Consider the following 23,052-nt stretch of genomic DNA (forward strand, 5'->3'; position numbering starts at 1 on the left):
TATGAAAGTCTAATGTTTATCAGTACATTACAGAAAAAAATGAACTTTATCACAATATGCTAATTTTTTTAGAAGATCCTGTATATAGTCAGGGGTATATGTGCTCAGTATATGTAGCCAGGTGTATATGTGCCTAGTATATGTAGTGGGGGGTATATGTCCCCAGTATATGTAGTCAGGGGTATATATGCCCAGTATATGTAGCCAGGGGTATATGTGCCCAGTATATGTAGCCAGGTGTATATGTGCCCAGTATATGTAGCCAGGTGTATATGTGCCCAGTATATGTAGTCAGGGTTATATGTGCCCAGTATATGTAGCCAGGTGTATATGTGCCCAGTATATGTAGTCAGGGTTATATGTGCCCAGTATATGTAGCCAGGGGTATATGTAGCCGGGGTATATATGCCCAGTATATGTAGCCAGGGGTATAATATGCACCCAGTATATGTAGCCAGGGGTATATGTGCCCAGTATATGTAGCCAGGGGTATAATATGTGCCCAGTATATATAGTCAGGGGTATATGTGCCCAGTATATGTAGCCAGGTGTATATGTGCCCAGTATATGTAGCCAGGTGTATATGTGCCCAGTATATGTAGTCAGGGATATATGTGCCCAGTATATGTAGCCAGGGGTATATGTAGCCAGGGGTATATATGCCCAGTATATGTAGCCAGGGGTATATGTGCCCAGTATATGTAGTCAGGGGGATATGTAGCCAGGGGTATATATGCCCAGTACAGTGGGTTGCAAAAGTATTCAGCCCCCTTCAAGTTTTTCACATTTTGTCACATTACTGCCGCAAACATGAATCAATTTTATTGGAATTCCACATGAAAGACCAATACAAAGTGGTGTACACATGAGAAGTGGATCGAAAATCATACATGATTCCAAACATTTTCTACAAATAAATAACTGCAAAGTGGGGTGTGTGTAATTATTCGGCCCCCTGAGTCAATACTTTGTAGAACCACCTTTTGCTGCAATTACAGTTGCCAGTCTTTTAGGGTATGTCTCTACCAGCTTTCCACATCTAGAGACTGAAATCCTTGCCCTGTCTTCTTTGCAAAACAGCTCCAGCTCAGTCAGATTAGATCAGGGGTCTCAAACTCGCGGCCCGCGGGCCATTTGCGGCCCTTGATATAATATTTTGTGGCCCGCGCCGGCAAAAGCTTCCTTATAGTTCGCTTCACTGCTCCCAAGTAATCAGCCGCATCCCGCCGCTAAACGAGGACTGCAGAGCCCCCAAATCGTCCGGGGGGCAATCCGACGACATTTCCTGGAAGGGGCAGAGCATTCAGCTTCAGCTCTGCCCCTCCTGACGTAAATCGCCGCACGGATCGCCGCCTCTCCCCGCCCCTCTCTGTGAAGGAAGAGTGAGAGGGGCGGGTAGAGGCGGCGATGCGCCGCGATTGACGTCGGGAGGGGCAGAGCTGAAGCTGAAAGCTCTGCCCCTTCCAGGAAATGCCGGCGGATTGCCCCTTGGGCTATTTGGGGGCTCTGTAGCCCTCGTTTTGCGGCGGGGACACGGCGGATTACTTGAAATGGGAGCACTGAAGCGAACTATAAGGTAAAATAGGCAAAATAGTTCGCTTCAGTGTGAATTTGACTTTGAAATAAAAATCAATGCAAGGGACGGGGGAAAGGGGGGGGGGGGTCGGGGCTGCTGATTGTGAAATCCCTTATGCGGCCCAGCCTCATCCTGACTTTGCCTCCTGCGGCACCCAGGTAAATTGAGTTTGAGACCCCTGGATTAGATGGACAGCGTTTGTGAACAGCAGTTTTCAGATCTTGCCACATATTCTCGATTGGATTTAGATCTGGACTTTGACTGAGCCATTTTAACACATGAATATGTTTAGTTTTAAACCATTCCATTGTTGCCCTGGCTTTATGTTTAGGGTTGTTGTCCTGCTGGAAGGTGAACCTCCACCCCAGTCTCAAGTCTTTTGCAGACTCCAAGAGGTTTTCTTCCAAACTTGCCCTGTATATGGCTCCGTCTATCTTCCTATCAACTCTGACCAGCTTCCCTGTCCCTGCTGAAGAGAAGCACCCCCAGAGCATGATGCTGCCACCACCATATTTGACAGTGGGGAGGGTGTGTTCAGAGAGATGTGCAGTGTTCATTTTCCGTCACCCATAGCGTTTTGCATTTTGGCCAGAATGTTCTATTTTGGTCTCATTTGACCACAGCACCTTCTTCAACATGTTTGCTGTGTCCCCCACATGGCTTGTGGCAAACTGCAAACAGGACTTCTTATGCTTTTCTGTTAACAATGGCTTTCTTCTTGCCACTCTTCCATAAAGGCCAACTTTGTGCAGTGCACGACTAATAGTTGTCCTATCGACAGATTCCCCCACCTGAGCTGTAGATCTCTGTAGCTCATCCTGAGTCACCATGGGCCTCTTGGCTGCATTTCTGATCAGCACTCTCCTTGTTTGGCCTGTAAATTTAGGTGGACGGCCTTGTCTTGGTAGGTTTACAGTTGTGCCATACCCCTTCCATTTCTGAATGATCGCTTAACAGTGCTCCGTGGGATGTTCAAGGCTTTGGAAACCTTTTTGTAGCCTAAGCCTGCTTTAAATTTCTCAATAACTTTATTCCTGAACTGTCTGGTGTGTTCTTTGGACTTCATGGTGTTGTTGCTCCCAAGATTCTCTTAGATAACCTCTGAGGCCGTCACAGAGCAGCTGTATTTGTACTGACATTAGATTACACACAGGTGCACTCTATTTAGTCATTAGCACTTATCAGGCAATGTCTATGGGCAACTGACTGCACTTAGACCAAAAGGGGACGAATAATTACGCACACCCCACTTTACTGCAGTTATTTATTTGTATAAAATGTTTGGAATCATGTATGATTTCCGTTCCACTTCTCATGTGCACACCACTTTGTATTAATATTTCATGTGGAATTCCAATAAAATTGATTCATGTTTGTGGCAGTTATGTGACAAAATGTGGAAAATTTCAAGGGGGCTGAATACTTTTGCAAGTCACTGTATATGTAGTCAGGGGTATATGTGCCCAGTATATGTAGCCAGGGGTATAAGTAGCCAGGGGTATATATGCCCAGTATATGTAGCCAGGGGTATAATATGTGCCCAGTATATGTAGCCAGGGGTATATGTGCCCAGTATATGTAGCCAGGGGTATATATGCCCAGTATATGTAGCCAGGGGTATATGTAGCCAGGGGTATAATATGTGCCCAGTATATGTAGCCAGGGGTATATGTGCCCAGTATATGTAGCCAGGTGTATATGTGCCCAGTATATGTAGTCAGGGTTATATGTGCCCAGTATATGTAGCCAGGGGTATATGTAGCCAGGGGTATAATATGTGCCCAGTATATATAGTCAGGGGTATATGTGCCCAGTATATGTAGCCAGGGGTATAATATGTGCCCAGTATATATAGTCAGGGGTATATGTGCCCAGTATATGTAGTCAGAGTAGGTAGCCAGGTGCCCCCCCCCCCCCCCAGCAGGAGGGGAGCAGCGCAGAGAAGAGGGAGAGCTGTGCGGACGGTGGAGAAGGGGGCCATCTCTCCCCCCCCTTCCCTCACCTTAGGGTGCTCTCCCTCACTCGCTGTCTCCTCCATTAACGTCCGGGTGGCTGGCAGCAGCGGGCAGAACTTACCTACGTCTCGTCGCAGCGCTGGATGGATTTGCCGATACTCGGTCTGGTCCAGACCAGAGCAGTGGCTGCAGCACCCGAACTTCCGGCGCTGGAGCGAGACGGAGGTGAGTTCCGCCCGCCGCTGCCAGCCACCCGGACAATAATGGAGGGGACAGCGAGGGAGGGAGAGCACCCTAAGGTGAGGGAAGGGGGGGGGAGAGATGGCTCCCTTCTCCACCGTCCGCACAGCTCTCCCTCTTCTCTGCGCTGCTCCCCTCCCCAAAAGAAACAAAAAAAAAAAACCTGCAGCTCAGCTGGGCGCCCTTGGGGACCAGGCGCCCGGGGCACATGTCCTACCCGGACCCCCCCTAGCTACACGTCTGGAGTCTTGGGAGTCAATGGGAGCAAAACCGAAAGTGTTGCTTTTATATTTTTTACTCAGTGTATATTGTGATTTGTAAGTTTTAATTTACCGTAACTATCCAACGATTATTCTATTTAGAGGATTAAGGAAGGCAGCATTACTGACCGACTGAAGATTGTCAATGTGGGTGACAATATTGAAGCAATAAATGATCAAACAATCGTTGGATGTCGACACTATGAAGTTGCAAAAATGCTGAGAGAGCTTCCAAAAAATGAAACTTTCACCTTACGTCTAGTCCAACCAAAAAAGGCATTTGGTAAGTGATTTAGTACAATTGTGTGGCTGGAGCATATCATTCTTTGCATTGTTTCCATTTTTTCTTTATGCAAAATCATGATTTTTAGTTTGCTCTACTTTATACAAAGCATCCAGGCCCGTTTTTAGGGCTGTGCGGCCCGTGCGGGCGCCCTGGGCGCCAAGGAGTTGTGGGCGCAATGGAGGGGGGAGTCAGCCGCGGGGGCAGCCCGACCTCTCCCTCCCTTCCTCGCCGCGGGCACCCTCCGTGCTCCCTCCTCCGAGTCTGACTGAAGGGAAGCGCTGTCACCGCTGTGTAGGGAAGGGCAACTCACCTCCCTGGATCCAATCGCAGCCGGTCTCCTCTTCTGTCTTCTCTTTATACTAGCCTCTGATACACACGCTGCTTCCGGCTAGGGTGCAGCGTGTGTATCAGCGGCTATGAAGAGAAGACAGAAGAGGAGACTGGCTGCGATTGGATCCAGGGAGGTGAGTTGCCCCTCCCTACACAGCGGTGACAGCGCTTCCCTTCAGTCAGACTCGGAGGGAGGAGCACGGAGGGCGCCCGCGGCGAGGAAGGGAGGGAGAGGTCGGGCTGCCCTCCCTGTGGCTCCCCCCTCCATACTGGGGGCACCTACCTAATCTAACCTATACTGGGGGCACCTATCTAATCTAACCACATGGGGGGCACCTACCTAATCTAACCACACTGGGGGCACCTACCTAATCTAACCTATACTGGAGGGCCCCTACCTATCTAACCTGTATTGGGGGCACCTACCTACCTAGCCTATACTGGTGGCAACTATACTGGCTACCTATATTGGAGGCACCTACCTAACTAACCTATACTGGGGGCACCTACCTATCTAACCTAGGCTGGGGGCAACTATTCTGACTCCCTATATTAGAGGCACCCACCTAGCTAACCTGTACTGGGGGCACCTATCTATCTAACCTATACTGGGGGCAACTATACCGGCTACCTATACTGGAGGCACCTACCTGGCTGACCTATACTGGGGGCAACTATACTGGGGCACCTATGCCTGGCTACCTATACTATGCCTGGCTACCTATACTGGGGGGACCTATAGCTGGCTACCTGTACTGAGTGCAACTAGACCTGGCTAACCACTTCAGGACCATAGGCTTGCTTCCCCCTAGTGACCAGGCTATTTTTTACAATTCAGGCCACTGCAGCTTTAAGGGCTCGCTACAGGGCAGTACAACTTATCACACAAGGGATTTCCCCTCTCCCGTATTTTCTGCCCACCAAAAGAGATTTCTGTTGGTTGGCTCTGTTCGCTCCCACAAGGTTTATTTATTTTTTTATTTGTTTGTCTTTTAAAAAAAATAAAATTACCTACTTTTTGTATTTTTTTTTTTACTTTTTACCTCCCTCCCCCCCACCAGCCATTGACAGTTATCGGCTGTCATAGGCATCAGCCTATGAGAACCGATCGCTCCTGAGCCTCCCAGGGGGACAGCCAAGTGACACGGCTGTCCCCAGTACAGCTCTGCCTTAGATCGCAGAGCTGTACATTGTAAAAAGATGGCGGTTTTACCGTCTAACAGTCTCTTAGCGGTGATCGCCTCTGGGAGACTGATGACGAAGCGGAGCGCATTGGGGAGTGCAATCTCCTGCAAAACATGCCCCCAGGACTTCACGCTAATTGGCGTTGAGGGTTAAAAATGCTAACATTATATATATGATTTCGATATCTAACATTCTAACTTTTAAGCATTGTATACACGCTAGAAAACAAAACAAAACCGTTATTTAAGGTCTCAGCTAGGAAGGTAGCGTGTATACAGGTGGCTTGCAACATCATTTACTGAACTGGCATATGGATCACTGAAAAAGCAACAACTACCATAAGTGCATTACTTTTTGTATTGCTGGATGGTCCGATTCTACAGAGTTTTGAACCTTCCTTGAATCTACATTCCCCACTATTTGTTTTGTAGCACTATGGAAGAAGTTGGTGCCATATATATAAATAGTTGCCATCAGGCCCATTTCTTAACTGGCGCTAGGTTGCCGTAGTTACGTACACTGCCTGCGTGCCCTCCTGCACCCACCTACAGCACTCACTTGCGTTCGCCTCCCACGCATCTGCTCATGCTAGCATCCCTAGCAGGCACACATGTGGCCCCGCTGAGTGCATGTTGCATGGGCCTGCATCTGCGCAGTATGGCTACGGCACACACACAGAGGCAAGTGAATGCAGACACCTGCAGTTTACTTAGGTGAGATACAACCACTTCTACATGGCTGACTTAGACACTGAACAGTAACTAAGCACAGCAGCTAACAATCAGCGGGTTGGACTAGGACACTGAGGGCCTACCAGAGAATTTTCAGTCTGGGGCCCACTCACCCCCAAATTTTAAAGCGGTATAAAACCCTGACATAATATTCAATAAAAACATGTATTCCTACTCTTTATTTGCCATATGGTTATCATATTTGCTTTTGTGCATAAGTATTATTATTCATTTAGAAATGATATGTTCCCAAAGTACACTTTTTTTGCCCTGATGTGAGAAAACGCGGAAAAGCCGCCGCGTGTACTCAGAACAAGGCGTCTGATTCCGCGTCCTACGTGGCGGTCTGCACGCGTAGGCCTACATCCAGTAGTATGGCCGAATGCGGAGAAACCGCCGCATGCCTTGATAGCGGTGCGGCGGATTCCGCGTCCAGCGCGGCGAGTGCTTTGCAACACATGTCTGTTGTGTCTGGGACTGATAGTCCACACAGGTTCAGAAGGACGCGCGCGCGCTGAGAGGCAGAGCTTTTATGACAGCCAGAAGGGAGTCAGCCGACCAAGCCGGTCAGCTGACAATTCCACCACTTCCCATTGGTCCAGCACTTAGGGGAGGCGCTGGAGAGCGCCTTGCTATATATACTGGGTGCTGGTCATTCTCTGGTTGTCTGCCGTTGCGATCACTACGTGGTAGCACTCAGACCTGTTTGTCAGTATCTGTGTTATTCTCTAGACTAGTTCCAGGGTGTTGATGACTACGGAGCTCACACCCAAGACTAGGAATACTGTGTATTATCTGTGTTATTCTCTAGACTAGTTCCAGGGTGTTGATGACTACGGAGCTCACACCCAAGACTAGGAATACTGTGTATTATCTGTGTTATCATTCAGACTAGTTCCAGGGTGTTGATGACTACGGAGCTCACACCCAAGTCTAGGTCTATCTTGCTCTGAGGCTTGGCATACTAAGTATAGCAAGTCCAGGGTTGGGAATGGGATCAACGTGTATGGCACTGTTTGTCATTCGTCGGGGCAGGGATCAACATGTGCAGCCTTCTCTGGGTATAAAGAGGATATAGGATAAAAAGATACTGTCGTGGGAGTAATGATAGGTACAGTGCTGCTCATAATTATTCATACCCCTGGCAAATTTTGATTTAAAGTTACTTTTATTTAAACAGCATGTAATTTTTGACGGGAAATTACATAGGTGTCTCCCAAAAGATAATAAGATGATCTACAAGAGGCATTATTGTGGGGGAAAAAAAACAAGATTTCTCAGCTTTATTTACATTTGAGCAAAAAGTGTCCATTCCAAAATTATTCATACCCGTCACAAACTGTCACAGTCGGTGGGAAAATCCAAAGTTCTATACCATTCCAAATAGTCCAAGCTGTTCTAAACCAGCTTGTTGTGCTAGTACTGCATCCTTTCTGCCTTTGGTAACATCTCTGCCACTGTGTTCTGATACCGAGGCTCTAGTAGCATTGCCACCCAGTACAGGTCATTCCCCTTGAGTTTTTTTATATGGGGGTCCCTCAACAGGGTAGACAGCATGAAAGACCCCATCTGCACAAAGTTGGATGCCGACCTACTAGTCACCTTCTCTTACTCTTCCTCAGTGATGTCAGGTAAGTTCTCCTCCTCCCCCCTGCCACTAACAATACCACGGGAAAGGTGAGCAGCACAAGCCCCCTGTGATGCCTGCTGCAGTTGTTCTTCCACCTTCTTCTCAAAAAAACCACCTTCCTCATCTGACTCCTCTTCCCCAGACGACTCCTCCGCCCTCCTCCTCCTCCCCCTCTCTGTGCTGCCACAGGTGTTGATGACAAATCTGGTTCTGGTCGTGATGTTTCCCACAACTCTTCCTCCTCTTCCTGTTCACGATCCTCTAAAGCTTGATCCACCACTCTATGCATGGCACGCTCCATGATATGGCATTACCTACTACTGTCCCCTTAAAGACATAAACCACAACCCACCTTATTTAAACAAAAACCCGGACTGCAATTGACGATGGAAAATAAAGGCCAATGCAGCCCAACTTTATTCAAATTTTAAATTACAAAATTTTAATATAAAACATAACTTGTAAACATTAACTTGTACCAAATAATGGTAAAAACAGTAACCTTGGAGCAAGGAAAACCGGAGGTTATAAAATAAGAACCTTGGGAATGCAGCTATAAGAACCGGCCCCCAGCCGCATACTCCGGCTCGGGGACAGCTGCATGCCCATAAAACTCTTTGCAGACGATCTCTTTACTGTGAGGAGTTCACACACGTGAACTCCTCCAAAACCTAACCACCGTCCTCCGGCAACCTTGCCCCGCCACCAGCTGCAATGACGACAGTCTTGACTTTCAAAACCGATAAAAAAGGGAGGGTGGGTGGGCACTTTCTTCTTCCCTGCACGCTGTCTGACTCCTCCCCTTCCTCTCGCTACCCTCACTCAGCTTCCTTCCCCAGCAGCTCCGCCTGGCTCTCCTATTCCGCCCCCTCTCTCCTGCAAAATTAACCCCCTTCACTGCTGGACAGGAGGCTAGCCCTATCATGGGGGGCCCTCCTGAGTCCGCTGCGCTCCCTAATCCAGGCCCTGCTTGATATGGCATTACCTACTACTGTCCCCTTAAAGACATAAACCACAACCCACCTTATTTAAACAAAAACCCGGACTGCAATTGACGATGGAAAATAAAGGCCAATGCAGCCCAACTTTATTCAAATTTTAAATTACAAAATTTTAATATAAAACATAACTTGTAAACATTAACTTGTACCAAATAATGGTAAAAACAGTAACCTTGGAGCAAGGAAAACCGGAGGTTATAAAATAAGAAGAACCTTGGGAATGCAGCTATAAGAACCGGCCCCCAGCCGCATACTCCGGCTCGGGGACAGCTGCATGCCCATAAAACTCTTTGCAGACGATCTCTTTACTGTGAGGAGTTCACACACGTGAACTCCTCCAAAACCTAACCACCGTCCTCCGGCAACCTTGCCCCGCCACCAGCCAGCAAGGGTGAAACCTTACCCTTGTGCCGCCCATAAAGCTAAACCTCTCTGAATGCCTTCTTCTAAAGCTAAAGCCCAAAGGTCAATGCCTATGTCATTGAGATGCACACCATCCCTACCCAAGAACATCGCTGTATCTTCCTCTAACTCCTCGTGCCTTACTGCCACCCCTCCATTCCTTACCACAAATCGAGACACCTCCCTATTCAGTTTCTTCCGGGCCCTGTTGACCTTGTCAACAGACCGTGCCATTCGCCAACGGCTTCTCCCGATGATTTCTGACCACACGACCACCGTGCGGGGAAAAGTAGTCCGAATCCTCATAAAGTCACATTTGATGTCCTGCATAATCTGCCTCGTTGTTTTAGAAGCCAGATCATTGCCTCCGGCATGGAGAACCAAGACATCCGGAGCTCTATCCAATGCAACGAACCTCTGAACCTCTGACAACACCTTAATCCACTGCATTCCTGGAATCCCTATCCATCGGACACTTGCTGATGACCTCGGAATACCCAGCTGGCGACCGTTCGGCCGCACTGCGGCTCTCCGAGCACCCCGAGCAACGTATGAGTGTCCCAGAATCCATACTAAACGTGGATGGACGTGGTTATCTGTAACAACAAAAACACCAAAACACTAACCAACATCCCTCCTAAACATGCACTACAACTATCTCCTTAGATTAAATGGGGCCTGACGTATGACCGGAATCTAGCTGATTCCCAACGTCCTATCTTTTTTATCTGATCGTTGCCTAACCCCCACCTGGCCGCCTCCGTTGCTGCCCCTATCCTAAAAGAGTGTGACGCATATTCCATTGCCGGCAGACCCAGATGTCCTAACGCCTTCCTAAACACTGCTATGAACTGAAACCTGGTCAGTGGCACTCCATCCTCATGACATAAGAAAGGACCCGCTGATCCCGCGCGCATTTCCGTGAAACGTTGCACTACCCGGACCGGGCACGCTAGTGACCCCGGTACCGAAAACAGTGTAATCGTCCGGCCCTCCCCTAACCGATCCGTCTTTGACCTGCGTAAATAAATGTCAACTACCTCCCGTGACTGCTTTACCTCTCCCCACATGACACCCCCCAATTTGGTTTTGCTTGGGCAGACCAACTCACTGATCCTAAATGCCCCAAAGAAAGCTAATGCAAACGCTGCCCCAAACAAGCACTCCTCATAATGAGAACTGCATACTGACTGTAAGCAATCCAGTATGGAACCCAGTAAACAAAAAGTCACCGGGCGCCTGGTATCCCGAGGCTGCGTGCGCTGAGCTCGCAGTCCCCTCATAGCCATCCGGACTCTAAAGTCCTTGGTGACATCCACCAACCCGTGTAACTGAAACCAAAAGGATAATGCTGATAAATTCTTAGCTAATACCCCCGAAGAAACTCCTACTCCTCCCTTTTCCGCCATAAACTGCAACAACAAAAACAAATGCTCCTCAACTGAGTTGCAACCTCCGACTTGTCGTAACCTTTCGTTCCAAGTCGCCCACACCGCAGAATAGGCGGACCAAGTCGAGGTGGACAAAGACTGAGAGATCCAGTTCTCTATGCACCCACGGGTATCTCCCACAAGGCCCGGGGGCAGGAAGCACCCTGCCGCTCTGCTCCTGGAGCCAAGTTCCGAAACCTCTGCCATTGGAACCGAGAAAGAGCATCAGCTACATCATTCTCAGTGCCTGGCAAGTGGACAGCAAAAATCATCAAATTAAACCTCAAACAGCTAAGAACCAATTGTCGTAGCACTCTGACAACCGGAGGGGATGACGCCGTCAGCCGATTGATCGCCAACACCACTCCCATGTTATCGCAGTTGAAACGAATCCTCCTATTCTGCAGCAGCGAGCCCCATAGCTCGACTGACACCAAAATAGGAAATAACTCCAACAGGAGTAGATTCCTGGTGAAACCTAGTGCCTCCCAGGATTCAGGCCAGGGCTCCGCGCACCACTTACCTGAGAAGAATGCCCCGAAGCCACATGATCCTGCCGCATCTGTGAACAGCTCTAAATCATGATTCCCACGCGTCTCGTCCATCCACATGGATTTACCATTAAAGTCAGTCAGGAAGACTAACCACATGCGCAGATCTTCCCTGTGTTCGGCCACCAACCGAACACGATGATGTGGCGCCCTAACTCCTGCCGTGGCTCTTGACAGTCGCCTGCAGAAAATACGGCCCATAGGCATAATTCTGCAGGCGAAATTCAGCTTCCCCAGAAGCGACTGCAGCTCCCGTAAGGGGACTTTCCTATGCTCGAGAACTCCTGCGATAGTTTGACGCAAGTCGTCCACTTTGTCCTCAGGCAATCTACATTCCATGGTGATGGAATCAATCATTATGCCCAAACATTTTATGGTGGTCTGGGGGCCTTCTGTCTTGTCTTCCGCTAAAGGGATGCCGAAACGAGCACAAACCTGCCGCATGGTTGCCAGCAGATACCCACACTCAGACGTCCCCTTCCTTCCAATGAACAAGAAGTCGTCCAAATAATGAATAACTGACTGAAGACCAGAGACATCCCTTACCACCCACTCGACAAAGGAGCTGAACCGTTCGAAGTAAGAACAGGAGATAGAGCAGCCCATTGGGAGACAGCGATCAACATAGAATCCTTTCTCCCAAAAACATCCTAACAAACAAAAACTGGAAGGATGGACAGGCAACAGCCGGAAGGCGGATTCTACGTCGCTCTTTGCCAGCAACGCTCCATGTCCTGCGCGTTTTTCCATCCTGACAGCTGTGTCAAAAGATGTATATGCGACTGAAGAGGCATCCGGATCAATGCCGTCATTCACTGAGGAACCTTTCGGATACGAGAGGTGATGAATAAGCCGAAAAGAGTTAGGTTCCTTCTTTGGAACCAAACCCAGGGGCGAAATGATCAAATCCTCCGTAGGAGGTTCACTGAAAGGGCCTGCCATCCGTCCCAAACTTACCTCCTTTTTTAGCTTGTCCGAGACCACTTCTGGACGTAACGCGACAGACTGTAAATTCCTATAAGGGGGTTGAGATCCTGATGCTCCGAAACTGGGAATGATAAATCCCTCTGAAAAACCTCTACGCAGGAAATCCGCCACCTCTGAATCAGGATACTTACTTAGGTGTAGCTCCATCTTTTCCACCCTCACCGGACTCCTCCCTTTTTTCTGTAGAATCTGCGGAACGTCCCTTGTTTTTCTTGTAGCACTTTGAAACCGTGTGGTTGCCTCCGCAGAAAGAGCATTCATGCTTGAACCGGCATGAGCTACCAAATCTGCATGCTCCCTCATTGAATTTCCAACACACTCCTGGTTTTCTAGAGGCCAGCTGCCCGGCTGAACCGGACCCGCTGGCCCCCCCTTGAAAGGGCTGATTGCTCTTTGTCCCCGGGATCATCAGCTGCATCCATGTGCCAATGTCCTTCTGATCCCATCTCACTGAAGGGCGGATGGCTTTACACTGCCTGAAGTGCTCGTCGTAACGAAGCCACGCTGTGCCCCCATACATTCTGTAGGCCTCGCCTATGCATTCTTGGTAGCAAAACAAGGAAGAACAGCACTCAGGCTCTTTCTCCCCAATTATGCTGGCATAGGTGGAAAATGCCTGCTGCCAATTTTGAAATGTGCGGGGTATTAACCGATACCTTCTGCGCTCCTCCTCCTCTTTCTTACTCTCGTCGGGTTTAACCCGATCCAGATTAAACTTACCTAATGGAAGCAGCGAGAAGATCTCTACGTACTCCCCTTTCCATATTCTCTCTTTCACCTCTTGCTTGATATGTAGCCCTAATGGCCCCGAAAAACACAGATACAATTCACCTTTCGCTGCGTCAGACAAGCGAACTGAATCAGCATCCTTGTCCCGTGCCGGGCTCTGACCGGAGACTGACGGCCCAGCAACATCTGTGTTCGTCACCAGGCTACCATTTCCCCCTACCAACGGAGTGGCTGGCGCCACTGCAGGGGCCAAATTGGGCACTACCGGCCCCGTCCATGCTTGTACTGGCGTACCATTGTGGCCCACTGTATGCCCTGAAGTAGAACCCTGTAACACATCCCTTATGCCTACTAACAGTGAATTGATAAGTGCCAATGCCGGCGATGTATTGTCCGGCAGTGAACTAGGGGCTGCTGTCTGCCCTGAAGCTGCCAGCCCGCCCGCTCCACTCACCCCCATCACGTTAACCTGATCCCCCCTCCTAACCTCACTCTCCCCCGACACAGAAATCAATGCATGATTATTATTGGGTAGCATCTCACCTGGCTGCACCGGATGGTCACCCCGGTCAGCCGACACCCTTGGCCTCGCCGGGCTCGCTTGACGATTGTCGCCAGACCTTCCGGAAGCGGCATCCGCAAGGGATGCGGATCCACTGCTGCCCCCGCGTCCAGGACTCCTCTGGCGTCGCTCCTCGTGTCTGTCGCTGGTTCGCACACCATCCGCTGGCTGCCCTCTGCTCGACCCTCTGTGCCCTGCACCCCCGCTGGTCCTGGGCGCGTTGCTGTGTCGAGGTGATGATATGGATGGGGGCCTGCCAGGGCTGGCAGCCGTGCTTCCATCACTGTCCTCAGAGCTGCTGGGCGTGTCTCTGTGCCGTCTCGCTGGTGGTGCTGGAGCTGAGCCCTTCTTGCTCGCCGCCTTCTTAGTCTGCCGCTGGGCCTTGGCCTGACTAGAAGTGGCAGCACCAGGGTCAATGCGCCGATCCTTGTGTCCTGTTCCGCTCCCATTGCCTTGCCTGTGGCCACTTCGCCCGGGTGAAGCTGCCGCATTCTGCCGCTCTCCCTGCGCCTGTGATTGTTGCCCCCTCTTCGGCCTCTGCGCACGTGGAGCCTCTGCCACCTCGGTCCCTCCAACCTGTTTAGCGCCGGCTCCCTTCTTCTTTGCCGCGCTGCCCTTCTTAGGTGGGGGGGCTGGGGATGCCTGCGTAGGGCTGCCGCTCCTTCTCGTGCCCCTGGGTGATGCGCTGGGACTCAGCCGCTCCGGCGGCCTGGATATGCGCGCACTCACCCTGCCAGATTGTGTGCCGCTGCCGCCTGCCGCCATCGACTCGACCTGCTGGGCCACCCACTGTGGACCCCGCGCTGCCGCCTCGCTCCTGACTAGAGCGAGCAGGTGATCCACGTCCTCCATCTCGCCTGCCGGGGAAGCCATCACGGAGCCAGAGAAAAGAAGCAGCCACACTTTCTTCTTCCCTGCACGCTGTCTGACTCCTCCCCTTCCTCTCGCTACCCTCACTCAGCTTCCTTCCCCAGCAGCTCCGCCTGGCTCTCCTATTCCGCCCCCTCTCTCCTGCAAAATTAACCCCCTTCACTGCTGGACAGGAGGCTAGCCCTATCATGGGGGGCCCTCCTGAGTCCGCTGCGCTCCCTAATCCAGGCCCTGCTGGAAGAAAGCATATGGGATCAAGTCGCTGATGGCGCCTTCACTGCAACTCACCAGGTTTGTCACTTCCTCAAATGGACGCATGAGCCTGCAGGCATTACACATGAGTGTCCAGTACTTCAGTCAGAAAATGCCCAGCTCCCCAGAGCATGATCTTTGAGCGTAGCTGTACAGATATTCGTTGACGGCTTTCTCCTGTTGTAGCAGGCGGTTTAAACATAAGGTGTGTTGAGTTCCAGCGAGTCGGGCTATCGCAAATCAGGCCCCTCACTGGCAAGTTGTTTCTCTGCTGAATATCGGCCAAGCACGTCATGGCCGTTTAGGAACGCCTGAAATGCCCACACACTTTCCTGGACTGCTTCAGGACTTCCTGTAAGCCTGGGTACTTACACACGAAACTTTTCATTATAAGATTTAGCACATGTGGTACTTCTGGCTTGCCCTGTCTCAAGCCTCCGGTCAGAAAGGACCTTCAGCGCAGCTGGAGGCATTGTCATTGAGAAGAGAAGTCGCCTAGGTCAAAAAAGTGTTCAGTACGTCACCTTTATCAAAATGAATGAGGCATGGATCCTGGAGGGCTACTGCCTGCCATAAGACTAAGTCAGTCTCCACACAGCATCTCTGCCTGCCTGCCTGCAAGCCGCTGCTGCCTGCCCCAAGACTAAGTCAGTCCCCACACAGCATCTCTGCCTGCAGGCCGCTTGACTGCCTTCTCCGCCACCATCAACAGGGTCCAGGACTCCAGGTGGATTCCCGAATTTTTAATGCCAGCTAGCAGCGGCCTCTAAAAAAAAGAATAGTAATTTTTCTGGTGCGTGCAAATGCCTGCCTAATTGTTGTGGCTGCACTGCGGCTGCAACAACAAAACAAAAGGCATGTACAAGTGTCAATTCCCCTTCGTGATAGTTACCTTGCCACGGTGAAGGGGCTTGCGTATCACAATGAAGCAATGACCTATATGAGTGTGTTGGGGGGCACACCCAAGATAATAAGGTCATTGCTTCATTGTGAACAGACCAAATTTGATCAGCTGGACAGTCACTGTTGTTCTGTCATTGAGCTACCTCAGCCCGACCATATGGGCGTGAAAACCGCCATCGCCTGCACTCTCGCCATCATGCGCACCAGTCCAGCACGGCCATCACTACACAAACAGCTGTTGGCGGTGCGTTACACAGTGAGTTTGGTCTGTCAGTGTGAAGCACTACACTACCTACACTACCTGCTGATCCTTGTATACACATGCAAGATGTTTTCAAGCACTTTATGCCTCCAATTTAGGAATGCAATGTGATTTCTGCCCTTTAGGGATTATAACCCTGCTGCGCGTCAAATCCGTAATTTTCCCCAGGACTTTTGCCGTGTATCCCACTCCGCCATGCCCCCCTCCAGGTGTTAGACCCCTTGAAACATCTTTTCCATCACTTTTGTGGCCAGAAACAGTGTTTGTAGTTTTTCAAATTCGCCTGCCCATTGAAGTCTATTGTGGTTCGCGGAGTGCGCCAGTTTGCGAGCATTTGCGGAAGTTTGCATTCGCGGTTAGCAAACCCAAAATCTGAGGTTGAGTCATCTCTACCAGCAAAGTGTTTGGGCCATCGCTACTTAACAGTCCTCATCTTCCATTAGGGGGCATGTTTCCTGTCATGATTTGTTCCTCTAAGGATGGTGACTTGCAGGAATTTTAGTCTATTGCTTTGTGTCCCTTCATCTACTGGTATCGCCATGGATGTGCACTGTTGACAATTGGGTTTAAAATGGCACCAAGGTAAAATGCTACTACCGTTTATGTCAGGAAAAATCATAGTGTTGTATTATAGTGTTGCCATGGAACAGGAACCCTTATAGAAAAGTTTCAAAATCTCCATTTTATTCTTAGCAGCATAATGGACTGACACTTGATGTTGATGGAATTGTGGTCTGACAAACGTTAAATCTCTTCTACAGCATTATAAAGCATCAATTTTTAATGCTATACATCAATTACTTATTTACAAAATATTTACAGACTATAGGTGGGAACATTACATTAAATAACCTTGATTGGTTTGACTCATTTGACACATTGGTTCAACCCATTGGAAATTAACATATCCATTTATGGGTTGTTAACTTCTAAATATCACTAGTCACCCCAAACTGAGATGAGATCATGCAGTTTCGGCTGACTGCTTGGAGGGTTAAATTCCACTTGAAATAAAAACTAAAACTTGCTGACTGGTGCAGAATCTTCCTTATAAGCTTCTTCCTTAATAGCTGATTGCGGATTGAGAGGAAAAACTAACTATAACAAGTAACTTGTGCAAAGGGACGCATTCCACGACTCAGTACTGCGCACATCCTCCTTCGGCCAGATGCAGGAAGTGCGCGGTACTGAGTCGTGGAATGCGTCCCATTGGACGCGTGCGAGGCTGTAGGATACGCATAGAAGTGGCGGGCAGCTGGCTAATTAACCCCCTCTCTCCCAGCTGCACACCTGAAGCAATTACGCTTCATTAGAATCACGAATTCGAGTAGCTAGCTACTCGTAATGACTTGTGAGATCATCCCTGCCAACACCTGTCGCTTCCACCTGCCCTGGTGAAATTTGTCAGCTACTTATAGCAACATAGAGGAGTGAAATTCATTATCGCCAATGTTAGACTTGTCATGATGCTATCTAGCAACAATCTACTTTATTTTTTCTACTTCTGAGAGGCCCGGCAGGTGCTGATGAAAAGCCCCAGCACTGCTACACTCAGAGCAGGATCATCCACCAGGCAACCTAGACAGGTGCTTGTGGCCTAGTTAATGTCAAGGGGTCCACCAGTGACCTTCTTAGACCTCTCTCTACTTCAGCTTACCAAATGGACCGCAAGGGCCTCATTACATCTTATCCAACCCTGGCCACACTGATACTGTTGTCTTTGCCTAATTTTTTAGCTAGTTTATGCTATTTTCAATATACAGGAGTCAAGTCTGAAGAAGGCTTACTAGCTGTCAGGAATGATATCGCTACCTCTGCAGCAGGGAGCGGCGCGACCGTTGCTCCCGCATCTGACGTCACGGCGGATCCCGCCGCATCCTCTCGCTCATCTCTTCCCGGCAGAGCAGGTCTCTCCAGGGTATATCAGGTCAGAAGAGCGCGCGCGCGTACCCGGAGACAGGACCTTTATGCATTAAGGAGTATGATCTTCTGTATTTAAGACCTGGACTGTCAGTGGCTCATTGTCTGCTGTTACTGAAACTTTGCGGTTAAGCTCTCAGACCTTAGTCAGTTCCCAGTGTGTTTGATCCAGCAGGACCCCAGGGATTCACACAAAGCTAGGATTATTATTATATATTTGTAATAGTAATTATTATCATTGTATTCCTTATTGTGTATGAACCTTGCCTGAACTTCTGACGATCCTTCTGCCTCTCGATTCTGTACTCTGCCTATCTGATTGTTGCCGACCTCGGCCCGACCTTGACATTGATATTGCCTTCTGACTCTGTACCTCTGCCTATCTGATTGTTGCCGACCCCGCCCTGTTCACTCACTACGATTTTGCCTGACGTTTCTGTACCGCTACCTAACCGACCCGTTACCGACATTGCCTGTACGACCTCTCTGACATCAGTGATAGCCTCTAATGCCAAGGGCTATCACATAGGAGTAGTCCTGTGTTACTGTGAAAAAACACAGGTGATCACACTCTAAATAAAATACTGACTATATTACTGATTGAGCTCATTCTGGTCATCAGAGATACCACTGTTCATTACATTAGCTGAAAGCTTACACTTTTTCTTCTAAGTTAGCCAATTCTTGCTTTAGTTAGTTCGAGAGTGATGCATCATGGGAAACCACAGTTGCTCACTTACAGCTGGTATTGCAAATAACTTGTTTTAAGAAGGCAAAATTACATTTAGCATTGCATTTTAATAGAGGGCGTTTTGGTCTCTTTAAGCCCTTATACCTTACAGGTGTTTCTGAATCACCATGAGCTGTCTGATAGGGCTTTTGTCAGCAGAGCGTGGGCAAAACACATCAGAATAGGCATTATACTGCGGAGGGGCACCCTCCACCTGAATCTCCGCAGAACACAACATAATTTTCTCCAAACAGTGTTCTTGACAGGCAGGAGACCAGGCCATCAGTTGCCCTGTGTTCCAGTCTATCTTGGGAGAATGTTTGCGTAACCAAGGGAGACCAAGAACTACAGTGGAAGAAGGCATGTTTAGCACATAAAAGTGCACCTCTTCCCTATGCAGAACCCCCACGTGACAAATGAGGGATGGAGTTTGAGAGAGCGGCGGCTGCTTGTTCTGCAAGGGAGAATCATCGATGGCAGTTACATAGATTTGCCTCTCCATGGAAAGAACTGGAATTTTACATTTCAAGGCCAAATCTAAATCGATGAAATTAGCTGCAGAGCCTGAATTAATAAAGGCCTGAGTACAAAACTGTGAGAAAACGCGGAAAAGCCACTGCGGGTGCTCAGAGCAAGGCGGCTGATTCTGCGTCCAACACAGCAGGTTGCGCGCGTGGGCCTGCATCCGCTAGCATGACTGAACGCAGAGAAACCGCCGCATGTCCTGAGAACAAGGCGGCAGATTCCGCATCCGACGCGGCGGTTTTCACGCATAGGCCTACATCTGGCAGTATGGCTGAACGCGGAGGAACCGCTGCATGCTCTGATAGCGGTGCGGCTGGTTCCGCGCTCAGCACAGCGGATGGTTTGCAGCACAGGTCTGGTGTGGCTGGGACTGATAGTCCACACAGGTTCAGAAGGACGCACGCGCGCGCTGAGAGGCAGAGCTTTTATGACAGCCAGAAGGGAGTCTGCTGACCAAGCCGGTCAGCTGACAATTCCACCACTTCCCATTGGTCCAGCACTTAGGGGAGGCGCTGGAGAGCACCTTGCTATATATACTGGGTGCTGGTCATTCTCTGGTTGTCTGCCGTTGCGATCACTACGTGGAAGCACTCAGACCTTTTTGTCAGATTCTGTGTTATTCTTTAGACCAATTCCTGGGTGTTGATGACCAAGGACCTCACACCCCAGATTAGGAATACTGTATATTATCTGTGTTATTCTTCAGACTAGTTCCAGGGTGTTGATGACTATGGAGCTCACACCCAAGACTAGGAATTTACTTTACCATCCTGTTATATCTTCAGACTAGTTCCAGGGTGTTGATGATCAAGGAGCTCACACCTATAGACTAGACAATTGTTGATTATTTGTTATGACCTTCTGCTTTTCCTGACCTCTCTTCTGATCTCTGATTTGGTACTTCGCTATATCTGATACTCCGTTGCCAAACCTTGCTTGCCTTAGGATTCCGTATCAGTCTCTTTCCTCTGTATCTGATCTGTCTGTCTGTTGCCGACCTGGCTTGTCCGACCTCGAGAACTATCTCCTCTGTTTAGAGATAGTTCACAGATCTGTCAGTGACACTCCACCATTGGTGTCACTCACACTCTGGTCCTTCCCACTCTCAGCCTTACTCCTCCCCTTGGGGAGCCTCAGGCCTTTGGAAGGAGCCTGTTCTTTGGGCAGTATCTCTTACTGCCTTGCACCCACTATACGGAGGCTCTCCTCAAAGTATTACTGTTGCACCAAACACTCATATTACTCAGGTGTCCAGAGGTTAGAGATATATCTGATTATCGGTGATACTGCAGATCTTCAATGATCGGGTATATATCTGTATTCTCGGTGATACTGCAGATCACCGGTAATCAGATCCTCTCTGTGTTACACCGATCGTTACAGAACGGCAGACCAAAAAATGCAAATGGACGCTCTCACCGGCCGTCTGGGCACACTTACCACTTCGGTGGATAACTTCAACCAAGTGCTGGGTAGTCACCGGGCGTTAATTAACGCATTGTCCGGGTCTATACAAACCCTCCAGACGTGTGAGAAAACGCAGAAAAGCCGCCGCGAGTGTTCAGAGCACGGTGGCTGATTTTGCGTCCAACACGGCAGGTTGCGCGCATAGGTCTGCATCTGCTGGCATGACTGAATGCGGAAAAACCGCCACATGTCCTGAGAACAAGGCGGCAGATTCCGCGTCTGACACGGCAGTTTGCACGCATAGGCCTACATCTGACAGTATGGCGGAACGCGGAGGAACCGCTGCATGCTCTGATAGCGGTGCAGCTGGTTCCGCGCCCAGCACAGCGGATGGTTTACAGCATAGGTCTGGTGTGGCTGGGACTGATAGTCCACAAAGGTTTAGAAGGACGCGCGTGCTGAGAGGCAGAGCTTTTATGACAGCCAGAAGGGAGTCAGCTGACCAAGCCGGTCAGCTGACAATTCCACCATTTCCCATTGGTCCAGCACTTAGGGGAGGCGCTGGAGAGCGCCTTGCTATATATACTGGGCGCTGGTCATTCTCTGGTTGTCTGCCGTTGCGATCACTACGTGGTAGCACTCAGACTTGATATCGGTGGTACTGTATCGGTGATACTGCAGATCATCAATAATCGGGTATATATCTGTATTCTCGGTGATACTGCAGATCACCGGTAATCAGACCCTCTCTGTGTTACACCGATCGTTACAGAACGGCAGACCAAAAATGCAAATGGACGCGCACACCGACCGTCTGGGCGCACTTACCACTTCGGTGGATACCATCAACCAAGTGCTGGGTAATCACTGGGCGTTAATTGACGCTTTGTCCGGGTCTTTACAAACCCTCCAGACGGCTGTGGATGAAGTGCGATCTCCTCCTAGCACAGACATACGTATGCCTGTACCTGAAAGATTTTCCGGTCACAGATCTGATTTCTGAAATTTTAGGAGTAGAGTGTTATCATACTTTGAGTTGAGACCTAGATCTTCAGGAACTATGGCCCAAAGGGTCACATTTATTAAGACATTGTTATCAGGCGATTCTCAGACTTGGGCGTACAGTCTACCCGCTGGAGACTTAGCCCTAACCTCTGTAGATGAATTTTTTAAAGCTATGGCAATAATTTACGACGATCCAGACATTGCCTCGACTTCTGAGCGAAAGCTGAAGTTGTTACGTCAAGGCAAGAGTCCGTGGAGTTCGAGGAGTATGCGGCTGAATTCAGAAGGTGGTCAGTCTCAGCCAGGTGGGGCACCTTTGCCCTGTTAGATTGTTTCCTATCAGAGTTGTCAGATGAGGTCTCTGATCTTATGTTAAGTCAGCCTGAACCTAAGACCATTGATGAGGCCATTTCATCGGCCATCAGGATCGACCGTAGGCTACGCCATCAGAGACAGACCCGAGGTAGAGACCATGTAAGGATGGTGTCCTACGCTGCGCCTCCTATGACTCCACCTCCTCCTGTTTCGCCTCCACCTGAACCAATGCAGATTGGTCGGTCAAAGTTGTCTCAAGTGGAACGGAGACGCAGGATTTCAGAGCAGTTATGTCTTTATTGTGCAGAGGGGGGGTCATAGAGTACAGAATTGCCCTAAAGAATCGGGAAAAGCTACTGCCTAGGAGTAGTTGGGGGTAATACCCTAGGCGTACAACTTTTACCTCTAGATGATAAAAGATTGCTTCTTCCTTGTACGATTACATAGGGAGATAAATCTGAAGTCACTGAGGCTTTCGTTGATTCAGGCTCAGCGGCTAATTTTATGGATTACGAATTTGGGTATTCCGCTCACCCCGGTAACACCACCTATCCAAGTAACGGCAGTGGATGATTCCCCCCTGCAACGTAACCGTCCTCTGTCTCAGACACCAGAGGTGGGAGTCACTATAGGGGTGCTGCATAGGGAGAAGTTGTTTTTTTTTTTTTGTGTTACACATGACAACCTCCACTATCATCCTTGGCATGCCTTGGTTGCACCTTCACTCCCCTCAGATTAATTGGGCCACTGGTCAGCTAACAAGCTGGTCAGCCCATTGCCTTGATCATTGTTTAGTGAGGGTAGCCTTGGGTCAGACCAGGATTCATGTGGAGGGAGTGCCGGAACAATATTCTGAATTTTCTGATGTGTTTTGTCCCAAAGCTGCAGAGAAACTGCCTCCACATCACCCTTTCGATTGCCCCATCGATCTCCGATCTGGTTGTATGCCCCCTAGAGGTCATCTTTACAATTTGTCTGGGCCAGAAAAGGTGGCCATGCGAGAGTACA

General features: G+C 49.4%; 1 protein-coding gene across 1 annotated transcript in view; it reads left to right on the plus strand.

The window, feature by feature from the left end:
- GIPC3 (GIPC PDZ domain containing family member 3) overlaps positions 1–23,052 on the plus strand; it is a 1,046,927-nt gene that overhangs the window by 487,403 nt on the left and 536,472 nt on the right. The window contains exon 5 of the mRNA XM_068233843.1: positions 4,134–4,314. Within this exon, the coding sequence (XP_068089944.1) occupies positions 4,134–4,314 (181 nt within the window). The remainder of the gene's footprint in view (positions 1–4,133; positions 4,315–23,052) is intronic.

The sequence above is a fragment of the Hyperolius riggenbachi genome, chromosome 1 (assembly GCF_040937935.1).
Source record: "Hyperolius riggenbachi isolate aHypRig1 chromosome 1, aHypRig1.pri, whole genome shotgun sequence".
NCBI lineage: Eukaryota > Metazoa > Chordata > Amphibia > Anura > Hyperoliidae > Hyperolius > Hyperolius riggenbachi.